The sequence below is a fragment of the Lupinus angustifolius genome, chromosome LG07 (assembly GCF_001865875.1).
Source record: "Lupinus angustifolius cultivar Tanjil chromosome LG07, LupAngTanjil_v1.0, whole genome shotgun sequence".
Lineage (NCBI taxonomy): Eukaryota > Viridiplantae > Streptophyta > Magnoliopsida > Fabales > Fabaceae > Lupinus > Lupinus angustifolius.
In genome coordinates, this window is record NC_032015.1 from 5,015,541 (window position 1) to 5,036,328 (window position 20,788).

Here is a 20,788-nt window from a genome sequence, read left to right on the forward strand (position 1 = left end):
TATCATTTTTTAAGATATATTTAAATAATTAATATTAAAAATTGTTATTTTTATGAATAATTCAGTGTTTATCATTTTAAGCTAGACAGATTAACAACATATTTCCTTGTTAATGATAATATGATAGCTCATTCTTTCTATTAATAATAATAAGATTAGATTCATACTATTTAAGATTTAAAAATGATTAAATGATATTAATTGAGAATATTTTAAGAACGATTTAAATATGTAATTACTGCATATTTTATTTACTATTTTTAAAATATTTTTTCGTATTTCCTTGTTAATGGTAATATGATAGCTCATTCTTTCTATTAATAATAATAAGATTATATTCATACTATTTAAGATTTAAAAAACGATTAAATAATATTAATTGAGAATATTTAAGATCGATTTAAATTTTTAATTACTGCATATTTTATTTATTATTTTTAAAATATTTTTTCAAAGTTTAATAACAACTTTAGAAATAAGTTTAAAGTAGAAACAAAATCATCCTTATTAATGCTCCAAATTCTGTAAGCACTTGAGAACTATCTACCTTTCTTGTATTTAGTATTAAAAATTGTTATTTTTATGAAATAAATTCATTGTCTATCATTTTTAAGTCACACATAATACCAACAAATTTCTTTATTAATTGCAATATCATAGCTCATTCTTTCTATTAATAATAAGTTATTCTTCTATTTAAGTTTTAAAAATAATTAAATAATATTAATTGAGAATATTTTAAGATATAGTAATATTTTATTATTCATTAATATTTTTGGTTTATCTCTCTTTTAACAAATAAATATGTTAACCTACAATTAATTTATTTCATTTTTTATTTTTGGATAAAGGTTAAGTTCTACCCACAACATGATAAACAATAACTAATATATATTCAAAACTTGTTATGGTTTTTAATCTTCTTAATCTATTATTTTTAATATGTTGTTTATGTTATATTTCCTATTGTTATTATTTTAATATTACAATAATAAAATATAATTATAACTTCCTTATATGTTCATTAATTATTTTATATATTCCATAATTGTTATGGAAATTCCTTATATGTTTCGTAATTGTTCTGTTAATTTATTGTTATTATTTTTAATCATATTAATCTACTATATTTAATATTTTGTTTATTTTATATTTCCTCTTTTTACTTTAATATTGTAACAGTAAAATATAATTATAAATTACTTATATATTCATTAATTACGTTATATTTATATATTTCATAATTGTTACGAAGATTTCTTATATATTGCATAATTGTTCTGATAATTTATTGTTATGGTTTTTAATCTTCTTAATCTATTATCTTTAATATTTTGTTTATTTTATATTGTTACTATTTTTATATTGCAACAATAAAATATAATTATTAATTCCTTATATATTCCTTAATTATGTTATAATACGAAGATTCCTTATATATTCGATAGTTGTTCTTATGATTTAAGTTCCTCCCACTACATGATAAATAATAACAAACACGTATTCAAAAACTGTTATGATTTTTAATCTTCTTAATCTACTATCTTTAATATTTTGTTTATGCTATATTTCATATGGTTACCATTTTAATATTGCAATAGTAAAATATATTATAAATTCCTTATATATTCCTTGATTATGTTATATATACCATAATTGTAATGAAGATTCTTTAGATATTCCATAATTGTTCTGGTATTTTTTATATTCCGAATAAAAGGTTTCCTTGTATATTCCTTATCTTAAGATTTGACAATGCTTGGAGAAACAAAATAGGGATACTCGTCAAATTATATTAATTATACATTTGTTTTTATATTTAATGCATAACGCATGATTTACGTTATATTACATTATGATTTATAATTTAGTTGTTCTTTATGGTAGATTTTTGTTTATGTTGTTAATTGATTCTTTCCGTGTTGTAATTGATCCACAAAATTATGTTATAGTTGTGTAAATGATACAAAAAAATTCAATTATTCTATTTCTTTATGAGTTTTAAATCATAAGTTATATTATTTATGGTATTCAAACAAAATAAAATATAAATGAGATTAATTATTAATATTCCACAAATTTATTAGTTATAATTCTACAAATTTATCTTCATAATGAGCCTTGCCTAAAATTCGAAAATCGTAAATAATTTAAAGAAAATATAAATCAAATCAATTGGTTATCACAAACAAAATTTATTAGTTATAATTTTGCAAATTAATATTCATAACGATGACTGCCTAAAATTTTGAAATCATAAACAATTTAAACAAAATATAAATCAAATAAAAATAAAGACATTATTATTTTCAATGTATGAGAATGACAAAAATCAAGAAACAAAGAAAAAAGACGTTATATTGTGTTGTTGACAATTCAAACAATAAAAATTTATAAGCAAACAATAATATAAGATATTGAGTTTAAGTAAAATTTCTAATAGGACAAATATTGAGTATATATTAAAATCAACAAATATAGAAAATAAAATACAAAACTCATAAGTGAGTGAATAACTAACTATAAGGGCAAAAAAGAAGTTACCAATAACTAACCATGATCCAAATGAGGATACACTCTAGGTCTTTATGAAACATGCAAAACAAGAAAATTAAAATAGTGGTTCTTTAAATAAAAAAGTATAAAGTAAAATAAAAGATGTCAGAAAGAGAAAATTAACCTAGAGAGATGCTTTAAGGAATAACCAAACTACAAATGAAGAGAGAAATAGAGAAAATGATAAGAACAAGATAAGATAAGGAGATAAACATATTAATAACAAAAATAAATAGACAAATAATGTAATATTGTAAGTGAATGTATATATAAATGGAGATTATGTACATCACATGGTTTTGAAGGTTTGATCTTCCTTTAGGAAGATACATTTGCTTATCAGACGTTAAAAAAGATAACTATTGGAAGAACAAATCTAAAAACAATGAAATCACTGGGAATATATTTACAAAATAAACAAAAAAATCAATGAAAAAATAAACAAAAAAATCAATGATAAAATAAGAACATATCTACAAAATAAACAAAAAAATCAATGGAAAGTGTACTTTAAATATCAGATCTAAAAAATAAGAATATATCTACGAAATAAATAAATACACTTTAAAGATGATGATTGGAAGAGAAAGAAAAAAATAATAATGAAAAGACATAATGAAATAAAATGAAACTGAAGAAAAAGAAGATTGGTGGGAGAGAAAGATTGTTGAAAGTGAAAGTCGACCTCAATAACAATTCAAATATAATTTAAGGTGTAGCCATGAGAAATACAATAATTTTTTATTAATTAAATTATTACTATAATCAAGAAATGACAAATATAGTGTGAGAATATACATATGATTACCATGAAACTATTTAGGAGGGAAAAAATGAAGGATTAAGTGATATGTGACAAGTAATAATGTGAAATGAGTTTATTTTGTGAAATAATTAATAAATTATGAGTCTAATATTAATATAAATAGATGTTAATATTATGTTTTTTGTATCAAAATAAAACACAATATCATCACATCATTATTCATACTTCTAAAATACAATTTACTATTTTATCGATCTTTTTTCTCCTTCCATATATGATCTCTATAATTTTAACAATAATCAATTGAGTGTAATGTAGCATTAGGCATTTATTTATTTGTATTACACTCATTTTAGAATCAATGTTGATTAAAGATTAATGATGCATTAGTAGTATAATATTTTTTTGTTATAGTGTTAGTGCTATATTTTTTCCTTTGATCAATTTTGGTTGGGATTTTCATTATCTATGTTTTAATACCTGCTCTTATCAATAATAAAATATTTTGTTGTGTATAAATAATATAATAATCAAATTTGTACGACATCATTTTTTAAAGGAAGAAAAAAAAGAGTCTCGTGCTCTCCTCTTCTCTCTAGAAAGATATTATTATACAAAATTGGTTTGACGGTAGAAAATAATATCTGTTGAGAAAAATAATATAGTTATCATTATTGAAGAAGTTTTCATATAAATTATTACTTTATATTTTCAATGACATGACATAATCCAAAGTAGACACACCCCACCCTACCCCACACGGTATTAGTTGTACATAATTTGATTGTCATTGATTTCATACTCATCTGACAAAACAACTTCACTTGGTTCCTCTTTAATTTTCAGTTTCAACCAAGGACTATAATTTGAAGGAGCTAACTTTTAAGAGCATTATAATTATTTTTTAATTATTTTTTTGTATAATTAATATTTAAAGTAAACTATGCCTAGTTATAGCAAAATTATTGACAACTTGTTATAGAAAAATATACAAGTACACTTTTATTAAAATTTATTTTTCTCATGGTCTTTTAGGTGAATAAGGCAACCAACTAAGGCTCCGAACTCGTCTAAGGTCCCTAATTGTTCTATATACTTCAATGAATTTATCTTTTATCAATTAAAAGTAATAGAATTTAAGTCTTAGTGTAATAGTTGCTTGCGTATTGCGTACTTATTTATCTAAAATGCTTTTTTATATCTTATATTATGTGATTAGTTTGTTTGTGTTTGCTTGCATCTTTATCATCTCATTCCACATTTTATAGGTGTAGGAGTTTGTGAGAAAATTTACTAGGTAGCTTAAATTTTATAACTTGTAAGCAAATCCATTGCTCCTATATTATTTTATTTATCATAATTAGTAATTATAAATTCTAACAATTTCATATATGAATATCCTCTAAGAAATGCGTGAGGGATATGCCATTTTGAAATTTAGAATATATAAGATAATTTTTGAATAAAATGTTGTAAATGAAATAAAATGACTCTTTGGAAAATAATCTATATATAAAGTGTTCAACAAAAACATTATAATCATTATTAGAAAATAAAGTAAAACGTTATATTATTATACACATATGATGATTATAATACTATCATCAAACATTATATATACACTTTTTTTCCAAAGTCATTATCTCATTCACAACCCTCACATCCTCTAAATTTCAAAGTGACATTTATTTACACATATATCCTTCTCCCTCATTATTTTAATTCCATTGCTAATAGTCGTAGCAACATATTAAAAAAGGTGTACATTTTATTTAGTGTAGATTGATCTAAACAATCAAATATGACGTATACTGAGATTATTATATTCAACCAACAAATTAATATTATAATTTGGTCCAATATATATTAAAAAGTACAAGTTGTGCATAAGCTTTATCCCATTAAAAAAAAGACCAAACAGCTCGACTCACGTAGCAATGAATCCATGCACCAGTCACGTTCAATGGTGTAATTTTCATATGATCTGTAATGTGAACAGAGAGATAATTACCATAAAACTTTAAATAGAAACCACTCATGGGGCTTTAAATATTGTTAAGAAAATGCCAAAGAGAAATATTTCTAAGAAGATATATTTATATATATATCCAATCACAAAAGAAGGCAAACCAGGATATGGAGGTATAAAATGAATTTTGAAATGAAACCTTTTATAATTAATCAAAATTAAGAATATTAATAATTTGTTCAATATAATGCATTCAAATAATAGCCTCTTAGGTAGGGAAGAACCATCTTCATATCTAATATACTATACAACTAATAATAGCATGCATTCATTTACTCGCATTTTCTACTACAAGTGGTGCATGCAAGTTCAATAAAATTAAAGAAATTGTCAAAAATACATAAGGGAGAAAATCGGATGCCTATCTTTAGGTACAAAATTGTATAAAGTCTTCAAGCCTGACATTTTTAATTGAGGTCTATTATATTCTCAAGTAGTAAAATAAAATAACATAAATTACACACTAAAGACTGTGGACTGCACATGCAGCCACCCGATTTCTAAAATTTTCTATCAGCTGAATATTTTTTATAGGGTGAGCATGGGGGAAGTGTCCTTACCCAGTCATGAATATAATTGAGTTAATTTTTTAATGTATATAATATTTATGTACTTTTAGTGTAAATATTTACATATAATTATTATATTATCTATAATTTATTTATATAATTTTTTCTTTTTTAAAGAGTCAATAATGACTGAATATAAATGATGAATGATACAATTATAATGTATAAAAAACTCATATACTTAGTGCACATATTTTTTCTTTTTTAAATTTGTATCTACCATTAAATTTAAAACTTATATGATCCTAAATATCAGTTGGACCAAATTTTGAATTTGACCTAAATTCGATTAAAAACAATGTATTTTATTTCTCTTTTTAGACAAAGTCTTATTTATATTATTTATTCTCATATATTTATAGTTTGATATATGAAATGATACATTTATAAATATTCGATAAAACTTTTAAATATGTGTTTATATGATGAAAAATTAGAAAATTAACAAAATAATATAAATATTATAGCTTTGAATCAGTTGCATAATAATATTCTAAATTATTAAGAAAAAACAATTAAAAACATTGTCAAAAATTAACATTTTATTGGTAGATAAGTTGCTGAAACCTAATACACTATTGCTAAAGTAATATCATTACTCCTTACAATTAAATAAATATTAATAAGCAAAAGTTAAGGGTTAGCAAAAAGTTGGGTTGAGAAAAATAAAAATTTTCCAGACCCTGAATATCGGTAAGTCTAATTTTTATTGGGCTGATACCCTCATCATTAATATTAATAGAGAGACAAACACCATAAAAAAGAGAATAACATTTTTCATATAATGGAAAAATATTTTTGTGTTACTTCTTCTAATTTTTAAACCCAACAACCATGAAAATATGCAAGACAGGAACAAAACGTCTTCTGTGCTTGTTGTTTCCATTATGAAGTATATTGAGTCACTTCCATGGTATTAATTAAATTTCCTCCATGTGAAGAGAGAGAAATCAACTTAACCAATCAGTAAAATCTCAAATTCCTCATACCCACTTCAGCAAAATCCATCTCCTGAAAAATGTTTCCATATTGCCATTATTGCACTATCTAATCTTCTTAAGTCCAACCTATAAAATATGACATTCTTCTCTCATCTCTTCTTCCTTTTGCTCTTCCATCCATTCTTGTTTGCATCTTTTTCCTATGGAGCCACTCTGCAAGACAATGAAGGTATTATTAATATGTAGTACTATATATGACAAGATCTTGTCTCCAATATTATTGTTTTGTTTCTAACATGTTGTTGTTAGCTTATGTTAATAGTAATAATAACTCAACATATGTTTTTTTTGTGCATATGTAATCAGTGGAAGCTTTAAAGGACATAGGTAAGACACTTGGGAAGAAGGAGTGGGACTTCAATGTAGATCCATGTAATTGGAGAACAAGTATTGAAGTAGGAGGGGCTCAAAATGCTGTAACTTGTAATTGCTCCTTTCAAGATAACACTGTCTGCCATGTTGTTAGCGTGTGAGTACATCTCTTTTTTTGTCTGCCTTTTCTAAACTGCCAAAGGAGAGAAAAAGTTTAGTCGACATTAAATGTATTTATGTTTTTTATTATACTAATATTTTATTAGTTGTTTTTAGTTTTTATATAGATATGTTTCTATAAAAGTCTTTTCTATAGGATAAGATAGTGATAATTAATTGGCCCATTAAGTAAGGTAGTTTTTTTTGTTGAAAAAATATATTAGAATTTAATGCAATGCATTAATTTTAATCAACTTTGCTGTTAATTTGCTAAAAATATAACTACTTAAATAATGTTCTCAACTCCCATTAATTTCCCCCATTACCCAAATCTTTCACCATTTTAACTGTGAACTTTTCTAAGACTCTCTTAACCTAGCCATGAGTATATGATAAACAATTAAAAGTGGTATTCTTGTGAATGGATTTGGTTTTTGAAGAATTGAAAATTCCAAATATTCCTCAAAGATTAAAAAAAAAAGGTAGTGGGATGCACAAGACTATCATCTAGTGTTGTCTTATGAGGTAGATGTCATTAACTTTTAGGTCACAAGTCAAGAAAGATACTATTTTCAAGACTTGGTCCATAACTTTTAGGTCACAAGTCAAGAAAGATTATGGTTATGCTGGGCTCACCCTCAAAGATTCTATATTAGGGTTAAATTAGTACCTTTCTTCGTCATTTTATGACAAATTAATCTGAAAAAACGACTAATTTGACAAGATATTTGATGCACCAAAATATTCACATCATTCATGACTATTTTCTTTGAAGTTTTAACAAGTTTCACTGTTCAATGGCCATAAAGTGTTTTAAAAGCACAAAATCTTTCAGGCACCCCTCCTCCTGAGTTTGTGAAGTTGCCTTTTCTCCAAGAAATGTATGTTAAACTCTTTTACTTACACTTTCATTGATTTATGGTTTCATTCACTTATGTCTCATTGATTCTCTCTCTTTAATTTGTTACAGTGACCTTACCCTCAACTACCTTAATGGTACAATCCCTAAAGAATGGGCCACCTTAAATCTTGTCAACATGTAATAGATATCTATCTCTCTATTCCTTTGGTTAACTTGCTAATCTTTCTTAATCATGCTTTCTGTTAAATTACAAAAGACATGATTCTGATAAATGAGAGTTCATTTTGTTATGTTTCTTGAAGTGTCTGTTTTCTATATGAGAATGACTTGGTCCGTTTGCGAGTTGAATTTTAGAGGGGAAATAAGGGAACTGAAAGACTTTGGAGCCATGAAATACACTTATCATATAGCTCTGAAGTCTTTCATTTCTTTCCATACCCCTGGAAAATCAAATTTGCAAATGGACTCTTAGGTTCTGTTTAATCAAAAAAGGAGTTATTGTACATAGAGAAATAATGAGTTTAATACATCTAGAACTGGGAACTTAGTTTACCAACATTAACTTATCCCCTTTATATTCCTTAACAAGTGCCAGTGTTAGCAACAACGCCCTTAGGTATGTTGAAAAGAGTGTGCCCATAGCATTGCTCATTTTCTTTTGTCATTTTACATTTTATCTTGTAATAATTTGTGAAACATGAATAAAATTGTACAAAATTTCTTTTGGTTAGTTCCTTTTATGGAAACCGTCTAACGGGACCAATCCCAAAGGAGCTTGGGAGCATCACCACTCTCAAAAGTTTGTAAGTTTCTGGTTTTATTCATTACAATTTGTACCATGCCAATTCTTGTGTCGATATTTTTAGAGGAATTTAGTTCTAAATGGAGCAGGGTGTTGGAGTTCAACCAACTCTCTGGGAGTCTTCCTCCAGAACTTGGAAATCTTCCCCAGATTGAAAGACTGTAAGCCCTTTATAACGCGACTTTGGAATTTACAGAGAATAGTCACTGTCTAATTTATGTTTTTTTCCTTTGGATTGGCATACTGATTTTTTAGGCTGAAACACTAATCTTTAGTGTTATTTGATTAAGGGTTTCTTAATGTGTGCCATGAATACATGTTTAAGAATCTGGAAAACACAAGTTTTAATAAATATAAAACTTTCTTCTTGAGGGTTCCTTAACATGTGCCAATGGGCACATAAAAGACAATCCCATTGATTAATTATTTCTGTCTTCCATTGATTATTGACTGTTATTTTAGGCTTCTTACATCCAACAATTTTACTGGAGAGCTACCTGCTACATTTGCTAGTCTCACTACTTTGAAGCATTTGTAAGCGTCATGCTTTTTATTTTTATTTTTATATTTTTTAAATTATAGTCTGCATTGTTGTTTAACTTCGAAATTGGTATTAACTTCTACTTTTTGCTTACCATCATATAATGCAGTCGGATTGGCAGCAATCAATTCTCCGGAACAATACCTAATTTTATACAAAGATGGACAAATCTTGAGATGCTGTTTGAATGTTTTCCCTTTTCTTTTGTAAATTTTAGTTTTTCTATTCACATATTGTCTGAAACAACTTTTTTAATAATAACTTCAATTTTCCCAGCGTGATGCAAGGGAGTGGTTTGAGTGGGCCTGTTCCTTCTGGAATTTCACTTCTGGAAAACCTCACTGACTTGTAAGTATGGTGTTTTCTTAATGCAACCAAGGTTTTAAAATTAACTTTCTTTTTTGTTTCATTTAGCCATGTTTAAAATATGATTTGCAGGACAATTAGTGATTTGAATGGATCTGATTCACCTTTTCCGCTACTTAATAATTTGACAAATTTGAAGAAACTGTGAGTTAAATGCCCCTATTAGATTTAATGCCTGAATAAAGCAATGGCTTATGGATAGAAAATAAAGAAGGGATTACTGCCACATATTTATACATGTCTGAAATGTTCCAGAGTATTGAGGAGTTGCAATATTGTTGGAGCAGTACCTGAGTATCTTGGGAATTTCACTAATCTGACAGTGATGTAAGTTCCTTTTCCTATTTTGTTTGGCTGATGCTAACTTTTAAACTATTCTGCTATCTATATAATCCATGCATTTATACTCATTGGTTTTGTTAAGTGTTTCAATAGGCTTATTTTGTTTCCCACATTACAGGGAACTATATTTTTTGTTGCATTTGTTAATAGTTTTTCTAATGTGTACCCAATGGCACATTTTAAGTTAACGAGAAAAGTGAGTTTATATTGGAACTGGATGCATTTATAAAATTTATATGCATAAGTAAATGTGTATTTACAATTCCCAATATAAACTTATTAAACTCTTTCTCTAACAATGAAATATTCTGGATATAATTTCTTTTTCAGAGACCTTAGCTACAACAAATTAACTGGACAAATCCCGATGAGCTTTGATGGTCTGAATAACTTGTACATGCTGTAAGAAAATTTCTGTATTTTCTGATTGGATTACATCAATTAATGACATAATTTCTTTGTACTGGATGTTACTATTCTAATTCATGAACAATCCAAATTATTTTGGATAGGGTTGACTAGCATTTTTCTGGTTCTTCTTTAATTCAAGTTCTATAATTGATTTCTTGATATTGACTTCACCAGAGTTTTATCTCGGAATCTTTTGTCTGGACCTTTGCCTAGCTGGATAGATAAACCAGACTTCGTGTAAGTCTTTCAATTGCTGCTTATATGATTTCTTGAATTAATTAAATGTGCAAGTTTTGTTTTTCACTCATTTATGAACTGTAGTTTTAGCTTCATATGTGTATCAGCTTATATCTCATTATATATACAACAATAAATACAATAAAGTAATTTCCAACTAGGTGGCTTGTCTATATTGATCAAACGACATCATTGTATTCTGTTAAAAATCGGGTCTCGTAAAAGTCATTTAAATATACATGTAGTTATTTTGTGCTTCTCCCTCTAATTATTGTTATATCGTCTCCATGACCTACTCTTTTTGCTAAGGCTTCTAATGGTCTTCTCCTCACATGGTCAAATCACCCAGGGTGAAATCCTATCATCCTTTTCTGAACATGTGGTATCCTTACATTCTCCCTAATGGATTCATTCTTAATCCTATTTTATTTTGCATGTCTACTCGTCCAATGCAACATCCTCATATTTGCAATGCTTAACTTATGCTTTGGAATTTTACAGCCAACATTCAGTATCATGAAACATCATGGTCTTGTAGTTCTGTTGTAACTTTTTCATATTAGTTTGATAGGCACTTTTCTATGACAAATAATGCATGAACACTTCTCTCTTTACCCACCTAGCTTTAATCTTATGATTTACACCTTTATCTATTTCTCCAACATCATGTTGTATGATAAAGCCCTGATACACGCATATGCTTGACTTTAGAAGGAGCTTAAAATTTTCTTATCTTTTCATTGAAATTTTTTCCACTTCTGTGTTAGAACCAAATAAACCTGTGGCTGTAAGTGTATTTTGATATTTTTACAAGCAAAAGGTTTTTAGAAACTTCAACAGTCAATGTGGTTTTATCTTTGCACAGTTATACTGCAGAGAAAGGAAAGTTAGCAAATAGAAACTTCTATTTCTTATGTGTTTACTGGAAATTATAATGTACAGCTCGGAATACATGATAAGAAATTACCTTATTCTAATCCTATTTTATTTATCTCAATATTCTCATTGTTGAGAATTGTTCATTTACTTCAACAATCCCATTATTTGAACACTGGGCATGACACTCAGTTTACACCTCTTTTACATCAATCGGCATAAGGTGCCCCTATATAGGTGTCATATTTAGGGTACAAAAATTATTTTGTATTTATAGTAAGAAAAGAGTTAAACAATAGGACACTGCAGCACAGCTACATAATTTAGCTGCTATTAATTATAATTTAGAATTCTCCACTTTTTGCTAACAATATCTTAGAATTCTCCCCAGCAGTCAAGTTGATTTGTTGCATTCAATGGCTGAGCAAGACATTTATATCAAGTGGGGCCATGCCACCATTAAAATATATAAAGAAATTAATTTACAGGTGTTAAACCAAACTGAGGGTGAGTCTCGGCGCAACGGTAAGGTTGCTTGCCTTTTGAACTGGACTACTGGAGGTCATGTATGCAAATCTTGAGAACAACTTCATTTGGGAGGGTAAGATTGTGTATATCTACCCTCCATACCCATTAGGTGGGAGTCTCGTGCATTGAACCTCCCTTTTAGATGTTAAACCAAACCAAGCATAAAGATATGCAATCAAATAATAATATAATTGGGGGAGAGCATACACCAATCCTGCTGCCATCTGCCCCTGGTTGAATCACCTCAGATTCTGAATAGGATTCTATGAACTTTATGCAGAGATCTCTCATATAACAACTTCAGCATAAAAAACATTGAGCAACAGCAGACTTGTCAACAAGGAAGCGTGTAAGAATCCTGCATATTTTACTGTTTCATTTTTTTTGTAAGTTTAAGACGCTATCCGAGCCTTAACCATTTCTCATATGGCGCAGGAACTTGTTTGCATCCTCTATGGATGGCAATAGCTTGTAAGTTTTTCTCTCAAGCTAAATTATTGAAGTACATATTTACATGTATTTAGGTTATTGTGTGTTAACTTGTTGTTTCCCTCTTTTTTATTTTCTCAGAGGAAACATTTCATGTTTGGCAAATTATCACTGTCCTAAAAGTAAGTTGAGTTATCATGGATTTCTTATAGACTTACTGTAACATTTGAACCTCTTGTTTTTTAATGTATTTATTGTATATTTTGAGTTTGAAATACAAGGAAAACGTAAGTTATATTTTTATAACATATTTTATAACAATTATTGATTCTTTTAGTTACTCACATAATCTATTTTTCCAGCCTTGTACTCTCTCTATATAAATTGTGGTGGAAAGCTTGTAATTTCTAATGGGAGCAAGACATATGATGATGATTCGAGTGAAATGGGACCAGCAAGATTTCGTCAAACCGGAATGAACTGGGCAGTTATCACTGCTGGTCACTTCTTCGATAGTGGTCGCTCAGACTACTATACATGGTCTAATACAACTAAGCTTCTTATGGACAATGCTGAACTGTACATGGATGCACGTGTTTCTCCCAATACTTTGACTTATTATGGATTTTGCCTGGGAAATGGAAACTACACAGTGAATCTCCATTTTGCAGAAATAATGTTCACTAATGATGAAACATATTATAGCCTGGGAAGGCGTGTGTTTGACATCTACATTCAGGTTCACGATTTTATCATATTCCCACCTTTGTCAACCACATGTTAAATATTTAGCAAATGCCTTTTGGCAAAGTGGCCACTAGTCTCTTTGGGGACATCGTGTTAGCAGATTCAAATCCTAGAGCAGATTGTTTGATGTAAACCAAAATATGTCCTAATCCAATGAAATAATGAACTTAATAATGCAAAACTGTGCGATACAATATTCTCATTTCTTCCTATACTTCGAAAGTTATAACTATCATGAACGATCTGTATCTGGATTTTAATATTGCAGAGAAAGTTGGTGGTAAAGGATTTCAACATTGCAAAGGAAGCAGGGGGTGTTGGTAAGCCAGTCATTAAGAAGTTCACTGTTGCTGTGACTAGTAATGCCTTGGAAATTCGTTTATATTGGGCTGGGAAAGGAACAACTACTATCCCATTTGGATCAGTATATGGTCCTCTTATATCAGCTATATCTGTTGATTCTGGTGGGTTGTACTTCTCTGTAGTTTCTTATTCTCTGCTATCACCATTATCATTTAATAATGTAAAACTCATAATAACACGCAGACTTTACACCCCAATCGGAAAGTGGTAGTAGCATATCGGCAGGGGTTGTGGTTGCAATTGTGGCTGCAGGAGCAATTTTTATCATCTTTGTATTTGGTATGCTGTGGTGGAAAGGTTGTCTAGGACTTAAAAGTTCAGTGGCAAAAGGTAAACACTGAGAAATTACTCCAATTATCCTGAATACCAATTTTTGATAAAAATTCAGAAATTTTTATGCACCAAAACCAGATTTTGCATGTCTTGTACATGAATTTGATTGTTGAGCTATCTAATTGCTTGGCCTTTCATCGTACTTAATCTTTTTGCTAACTTCTCGTGATGAAACTAACAACACAGGTGATGAATTGAATGATGCCATTTGTTTCCAAATGGATATATAGTTATCCTAATATTAGAGATCTCTGATTTTTGCTGGCTTCTACTGACAGATCTAAAGGGTTTAAGTTCACAAAGTGGCGTATTTACATTACGGCAAATCAAAGCTGCAACAAACAACTTTGATGAATCCTTTAAGATTGGAAAAGGAGGGTTTGGCCCTGTTTACAAGGTATGTTCTGAAAAACCCAACATGTTTGATCGACCATCATGACTTGTATGTTCTATCGTGGCAATCAAAAGCTGTATAACATCACCAAAATGCAGGGTATTCTGTCAGATGGCACAGTAGTAGCTGTTAAGCAGCTTTCATCAAAATCAAGGCAAGGAAACCGTGAATTTGTAAATGAGATAGGCATGATTTCTGCTTTGAAACACCCTAATCTTGTTAAACTCCACGGCTTTTGTGTGGAGGAGGATCAGTTGTTGCTGATATATGAATACATGGAAAACAATAGCCTTGCTCATACTTTATTTGGTAATTATTTCTGTGTTCAAGTTTATTGTTGCATCTTTATTATAGTTTACAAGTTTAAAAATGCAACATGTATTCTTGACTATGTGGTACTGTGTCCAATTTATATCAGTCACGAAAGAAGACCCAGGGAATCGTCATTTGAGATTAGATTGGAAAACAAGGCAGAGGATTTGTGTTGGTATTGCTAAAGGCTTGGCTTACCTTCATGAAGAGTCAAGACTGAAGATTGTTCATAGGGACATCAAGGCCACTAATGTATTGCTAGATCAAGATCTCAACCCAAAGATATCTGATTTTGGTTTGGCCAAGCTCAAAGAAGAGGACAGTACCCACATAGACACCAGAATAGCTGGCACTTAGTGAGTTCCCATATTTTGTATTATTCTGCATTGATTAATTTTTTAGAAGGTTCTGCATTGATTTTTTTGGTCTTTATATTTTGTTTAAATGATCACACCATGAAGAAAAAAATAATAAAGGTTATATAATGAAATATATTATCAAACTTTAAACTAGAAGGTGAGCTTCGGTGCAACAGTAAGGTTGGTTGTCTCATCACCTTGAGGTCATGAGTACAAATATTGGAAACAACCTCTTTGCTTGCAAGGATCAGGGCGTAGGGCTGAATACATCTACCATCTCTAGATTCCACTAGGTGGAAGTCTCATGATTTGGGCCGCCCTTTTTTACCTTATCAAACTTTAATTCTTCAACTTATGGATTTTAAAAAGGTTATATATGACTTAAATTCTTCAAGTTACTGTAATTGATTAATTTTCAACACTACACCTTTATCTATTTCTCCAACATCATGTTGTATGATAAAGCCCTGATACACGCATATGCTTGACTTTAGAAGGAGCTTAAAATTTTCTTATCTTTTCATTGAAATTTTTTCCACTTCTGTGTTAGAACCAAATAAACCTGTGGCTGTAAGTGTATTTTGATATTTTTACAAGCAAAAGGTTTTTAGAAACTTCAACAGTCAATGTGGTTTTATCTTTGCACAGTTATACTGCAGAGAAAGGAAAGTTAGCAAATAGAAACTTCTATTTCTTATGTGTTTACTGGAAATTATAATGTACAGCTCGGAATACATGATAAGAAATTACCTTATTCTAATCCTATTTTATTTATCTCAATATTCTCATTGTTGAGAATTGTTCATTTACTTCAACAATCCCATTATTTGAACACTGGGCATGACACTCAGTTTACACCTCTTTTACATCAATCGGCATAAGGTGCCCCTATATAGGTGTCATATTTAGGGTACAAAAATTATTTTGTATTTATAGTAAGAAAAGAGTTAAACAATAGGACACTGCAGCACAGCTACATAATTTAGCTGCTATTAATTATAATTTAGAATTCTCCACTTTTTGCTAACAATATCTTAGAATTCTCCCCAGCAGTCAAGTTGATTTGTTGCATTCAATGGCTGAGCAAGACATTTATATCAAGTGGGGCCATGCCACCATTAAAATATATAAAGAAATTAATTTACAGGTGTTAAACCAAACTGAGGGTGAGTCTCGGCGCAACGGTAAGGTTGCTTGCCTTTTGAACTGGACTACTGGAGGTCATGTATGCAAATCTTGAGAACAACTTCATTTGGGAGGGTAAGATTGTGTATATCTACCCTCCATACCCATTAGGTGGGAGTCTCGTGCATTGAACCTCCCTTTTAGATGTTAAACCAAACCAAGCATAAAGATATGCAATCAAATAATAATATAATTGGGGGAGAGCATACACCAATCCTGCTGCCATCTGCCCCTGGTTGAATCACCTCAGATTCTGAATAGGATTCTATGAACTTTATGCAGAGATCTCTCATATAACAACTTCAGCATAAAAAACATTGAGCAACAGCAGACTTGTCAACAAGGAAGCGTGTAAGAATCCTGCATATTTTACTGTTTCATTTTTTTTGTAAGTTTAAGACGCTATCCGAGCCTTAACCATTTCTCATATGGCGCAGGAACTTGTTTGCATCCTCTATGGATGGCAATAGCTTGTAAGTTTTTCTCTCAAGCTAAATTATTGAAGTACATATTTACATGTATTTAGGTTATTGTGTGTTAACTTGTTGTTTCCCTCTTTTTTATTTTCTCAGAGGAAACATTTCATGTTTGGCAAATTATCACTGTCCTAAAAGTAAGTTGAGTTATCATGGATTTCTTATAGACTTACTGTAACATTTGAACCTCTTGTTTTTTAATGTATTTATTGTATATTTTGAGTTTGAAATACAAGGAAAACGTAAGTTATATTTTTATAACATATTTTATAACAATTATTGATTCTTTTAGTTACTCACATAATCTATTTTTCCAGCCTTGTACTCTCTCTATATAAATTGTGGTGGAAAGCTTGTAATTTCTAATGGGAGCAAGACATATGATGATGATTCGAGTGAAATGGGACCAGCAAGATTTCGTCAAACCGGAATGAACTGGGCAGTTATCACTGCTGGTCACTTCTTCGATAGTGGTCGCTCAGACTACTATACATGGTCTAATACAACTAAGCTTCTTATGGACAATGCTGAACTGTACATGGATGCACGTGTTTCTCCCAATACTTTGACTTATTATGGATTTTGCCTGGGAAATGGAAACTACACAGTGAATCTCCATTTTGCAGAAATAATGTTCACTAATGATGAAACATATTATAGCCTGGGAAGGCGTGTGTTTGACATCTACATTCAGGTTCACGATTTTATCATATTCCCACCTTTGTCAACCACATGTTAAATATTTAGCAAATGCCTTTTGGCAAAGTGGCCACTAGTCTCTTTGGGGACATCGTGTTAGCAGATTCAAATCCTAGAGCAGATTGTTTGATGTAAACCAAAATATGTCCTAATCCAATGAAATAATGAACTTAATAATGCAAAACTGTGCGATACAATATTCTCATTTCTTCCTATACTTCGAAAGTTATAACTATCATGAACGATCTGTATCTGGATTTTAATATTGCAGAGAAAGTTGGTGGTAAAGGATTTCAACATTGCAAAGGAAGCAGGGGGTGTTGGTAAGCCAGTCATTAAGAAGTTCACTGTTGCTGTGACTAGTAATGCCTTGGAAATTCGTTTATATTGGGCTGGGAAAGGAACAACTACTATCCCATTTGGATCAGTATATGGTCCTCTTATATCAGCTATATCTGTTGATTCTGGTGGGTTGTACTTCTCTGTAGTTTCTTATTCTCTGCTATCACCATTATCATTTAATAATGTAAAACTCATAATAACACGCAGACTTTACACCCCAATCGGAAAGTGGTAGTAGCATATCGGCAGGGGTTGTGGTTGCAATTGTGGCTGCAGGAGCAATTTTTATCATCTTTGTATTTGGTATGCTGTGGTGGAAAGGTTGTCTAGGACTTAAAAGTTCAGTGGCAAAAGGTAAACACTGAGAAATTACTCCAATTATCCTGAATACCAATTTTTGATAAAAATTCAGAAATTTTTATGCACCAAAACCAGATTTTGCATGTCTTGTACATGAATTTGATTGTTGAGCTATCTAATTGCTTGGCCTTTCATCGTACTTAATCTTTTTGCTAACTTCTCGTGATGAAACTAACAACACAGGTGATGAATTGAATGATGCCATTTGTTTCCAAATGGATATATAGTTATCCTAATATTAGAGATCTCTGATTTTTGCTGGCTTCTACTGACAGATCTAAAGGGTTTAAGTTCACAAAGTGGCGTATTTACATTACGGCAAATCAAAGCTGCAACAAACAACTTTGATGAATCCTTTAAGATTGGAAAAGGAGGGTTTGGCCCTGTTTACAAGGTATGTTCTGAAAAACCCAACATGTTTGATCGACCATCATGACTTGTATGTTCTATCGTGGCAATCAAAAGCTGTATAACATCACCAAAATGCAGGGTATTCTGTCAGATGGCACAGTAGTAGCTGTTAAGCAGCTTTCATCAAAATCAAGGCAAGGAAACCGTGAATTTGTAAATGAGATAGGCATGATTTCTGCTTTGAAACACCCTAATCTTGTTAAACTCCACGGCTTTTGTGTGGAGGAGGATCAGTTGTTGCTGATATATGAATACATGGAAAACAATAGCCTTGCTCATACTTTATTTGGTAATTATTTCTGTGTTCAAGTTTATTGTTGCATCTTTATTATAGTTTACAAGTTTAAAAATGCAACATGTATTCTTGACTATGTGGTACTGTGTCCAATTTATATCAGTCACGAAAGAAGACCCAGGGAATCGTCATTTGAGATTAGATTGGAAAACAAGGCAGAGGATTTGTGTTGGTATTGCTAAAGGCTTGGCTTACCTTCATGAAGAGTCAAGACTGAAGATTGTTCATAGGGACATCAAGGCCACTAATGTATTGCTAGATCAAGATCTCAACCCAAAGATATCTGATTTTGGTTTGGCCAAGCTCAAAGAAGAGGACAGTACCCACATAGACACCAGAATAGCTGGCACTTAGTGAGTTCCCATATTTTGTATTATTCTGCATTGATTAATTTTTTAGAAGGTTCTGCATTGATTTTTTTGGTCTTTATATTTTGTTTAAATGATCACACCATGAAGAAAAAAATAATAAAGGTTATATAATGAAATATATTATCAAACTTTAAACTAGAAGGTGAGCTTCGGTGCAACAGTAAGGTTGGTTGTCTCATCACCTTGAGGTCATGAGTACAAATATTGGAAACAACCTCTTTGCTTGCAAGGATCAGGGCGTAGGGCTGAATACATCTACCATCTCTAGATTCCACTAGGTGGAAGTCTCATGATTTGGGCCGCCCTTTTTTACCTTATCAAACTTTAATTCTTCAACTTATGGATTTTAAAAAGGTTATATATGACTTAAATTCTTCAAGTTACTGTAATTGATTAATTTTCAACACTTGCAGTGGGTACATGGCTCCTGAGTATGCAATGCATGGTTATTTGACTGACAAAGCAGATGTTTATAGTTTTGGAATTGTTGCGTTGGAAATTGTTAGCGGAGCGAACAGTGCTGTTAGCCATCCTCAAGAAGAATGTTTCTCTCTTCTTGATTGGGTATCTTTCGCTCTCATGCTCTTCTTCATTCATGTGAATCTCATTGCCTTATATATAATTTCGTTCTATTTTCATATTTTGAAACAATTGAAGGGAGATGCAGTTTAAAGCTACCATTCAATTTATGTGTTTTGTGAAACTCTGTTGTTTTTCAGGCAAATATGAACTTCTTATTTGAAATTCTGCAAACTACAAGCATATATTGTTTTGAATTACTTCTTCCAAATATATCTGAACCTTAGATTTAATGCCTTGCTTGTTCATACTTTGAATCAATATTGGAATCAAATTGTTGTTTACATTTTACACTACCAGGCACTTGTTTTGAAAGAAAGAGATAATGTAATGGAGCTTGTTGATAAGAGGTTAGGTGAAGACTTCAATGAAAGGGAGGTGGTAGTGATGATCAAAGTGGCTCTTTTATGCACCAAATTCTCTCCGGCGCTCCGGCCTACAATGTCTTCAGTTGTAAGCATGCTTGAAGGAAGAAGGGTTCTTGAAGAGATAGTGTCAGACAGAAGTATGGTATTGGATGATAAGAAGTTCGAGGTGATGAAAAATTACTACCAACATAAAAGAGAGACTGATATAACTGGGGATCAGAGCCAAAATATCCCAACTGATGAATCTAATGCATTTATATCAACTGATATAGATTCTTCTTACCTTGAAACCAGAAATTAGGGAACATGTGTGTGTGGTTAATTGAGCTGTAAATCAAACTGAACAAAATTGGTTCTTTTTTCGTTTTACACTGTCAATAGTAATTAACAAATCAATGATGGATAATT

The 20,788-nt window shown here is 30.4% G+C and overlaps 1 protein-coding gene across 1 annotated transcript; it reads left to right on the forward strand.

Annotated features, from left to right (window-relative positions):
• LOC109352857 (probable leucine-rich repeat receptor-like serine/threonine-protein kinase At3g14840) lies at positions 6,773–20,706 on the forward strand. Its single transcript, XM_019595037.1, has 34 exons — positions 6,773–7,090; positions 7,228–7,390; positions 8,202–8,273; positions 8,363–8,431; positions 8,986–9,057; positions 9,146–9,217; positions 9,519–9,590; positions 9,707–9,778; positions 9,874–9,945; positions 10,036–10,107; positions 10,219–10,290; positions 10,636–10,707; positions 10,891–10,953; positions 12,638–12,706; positions 12,793–12,828; positions 12,928–12,968; positions 13,149–13,525; positions 13,802–13,997; positions 14,080–14,228; positions 14,507–14,626; positions 14,722–14,932; positions 15,042–15,291; positions 16,345–16,519; positions 16,757–16,830; positions 16,917–16,952; positions 17,052–17,092; positions 17,273–17,649; positions 17,926–18,121; positions 18,204–18,350; positions 18,632–18,750; positions 18,846–19,056; positions 19,166–19,415; positions 19,847–19,997; positions 20,313–20,706. The coding sequence occupies exons 1-34, from the start codon at positions 6,997–6,999 to the stop codon at positions 20,679–20,681; spliced, it is 4,632 nt and encodes a 1,543-aa protein (XP_019450582.1). The 5' UTR covers positions 6,773–6,996; the 3' UTR covers positions 20,682–20,706.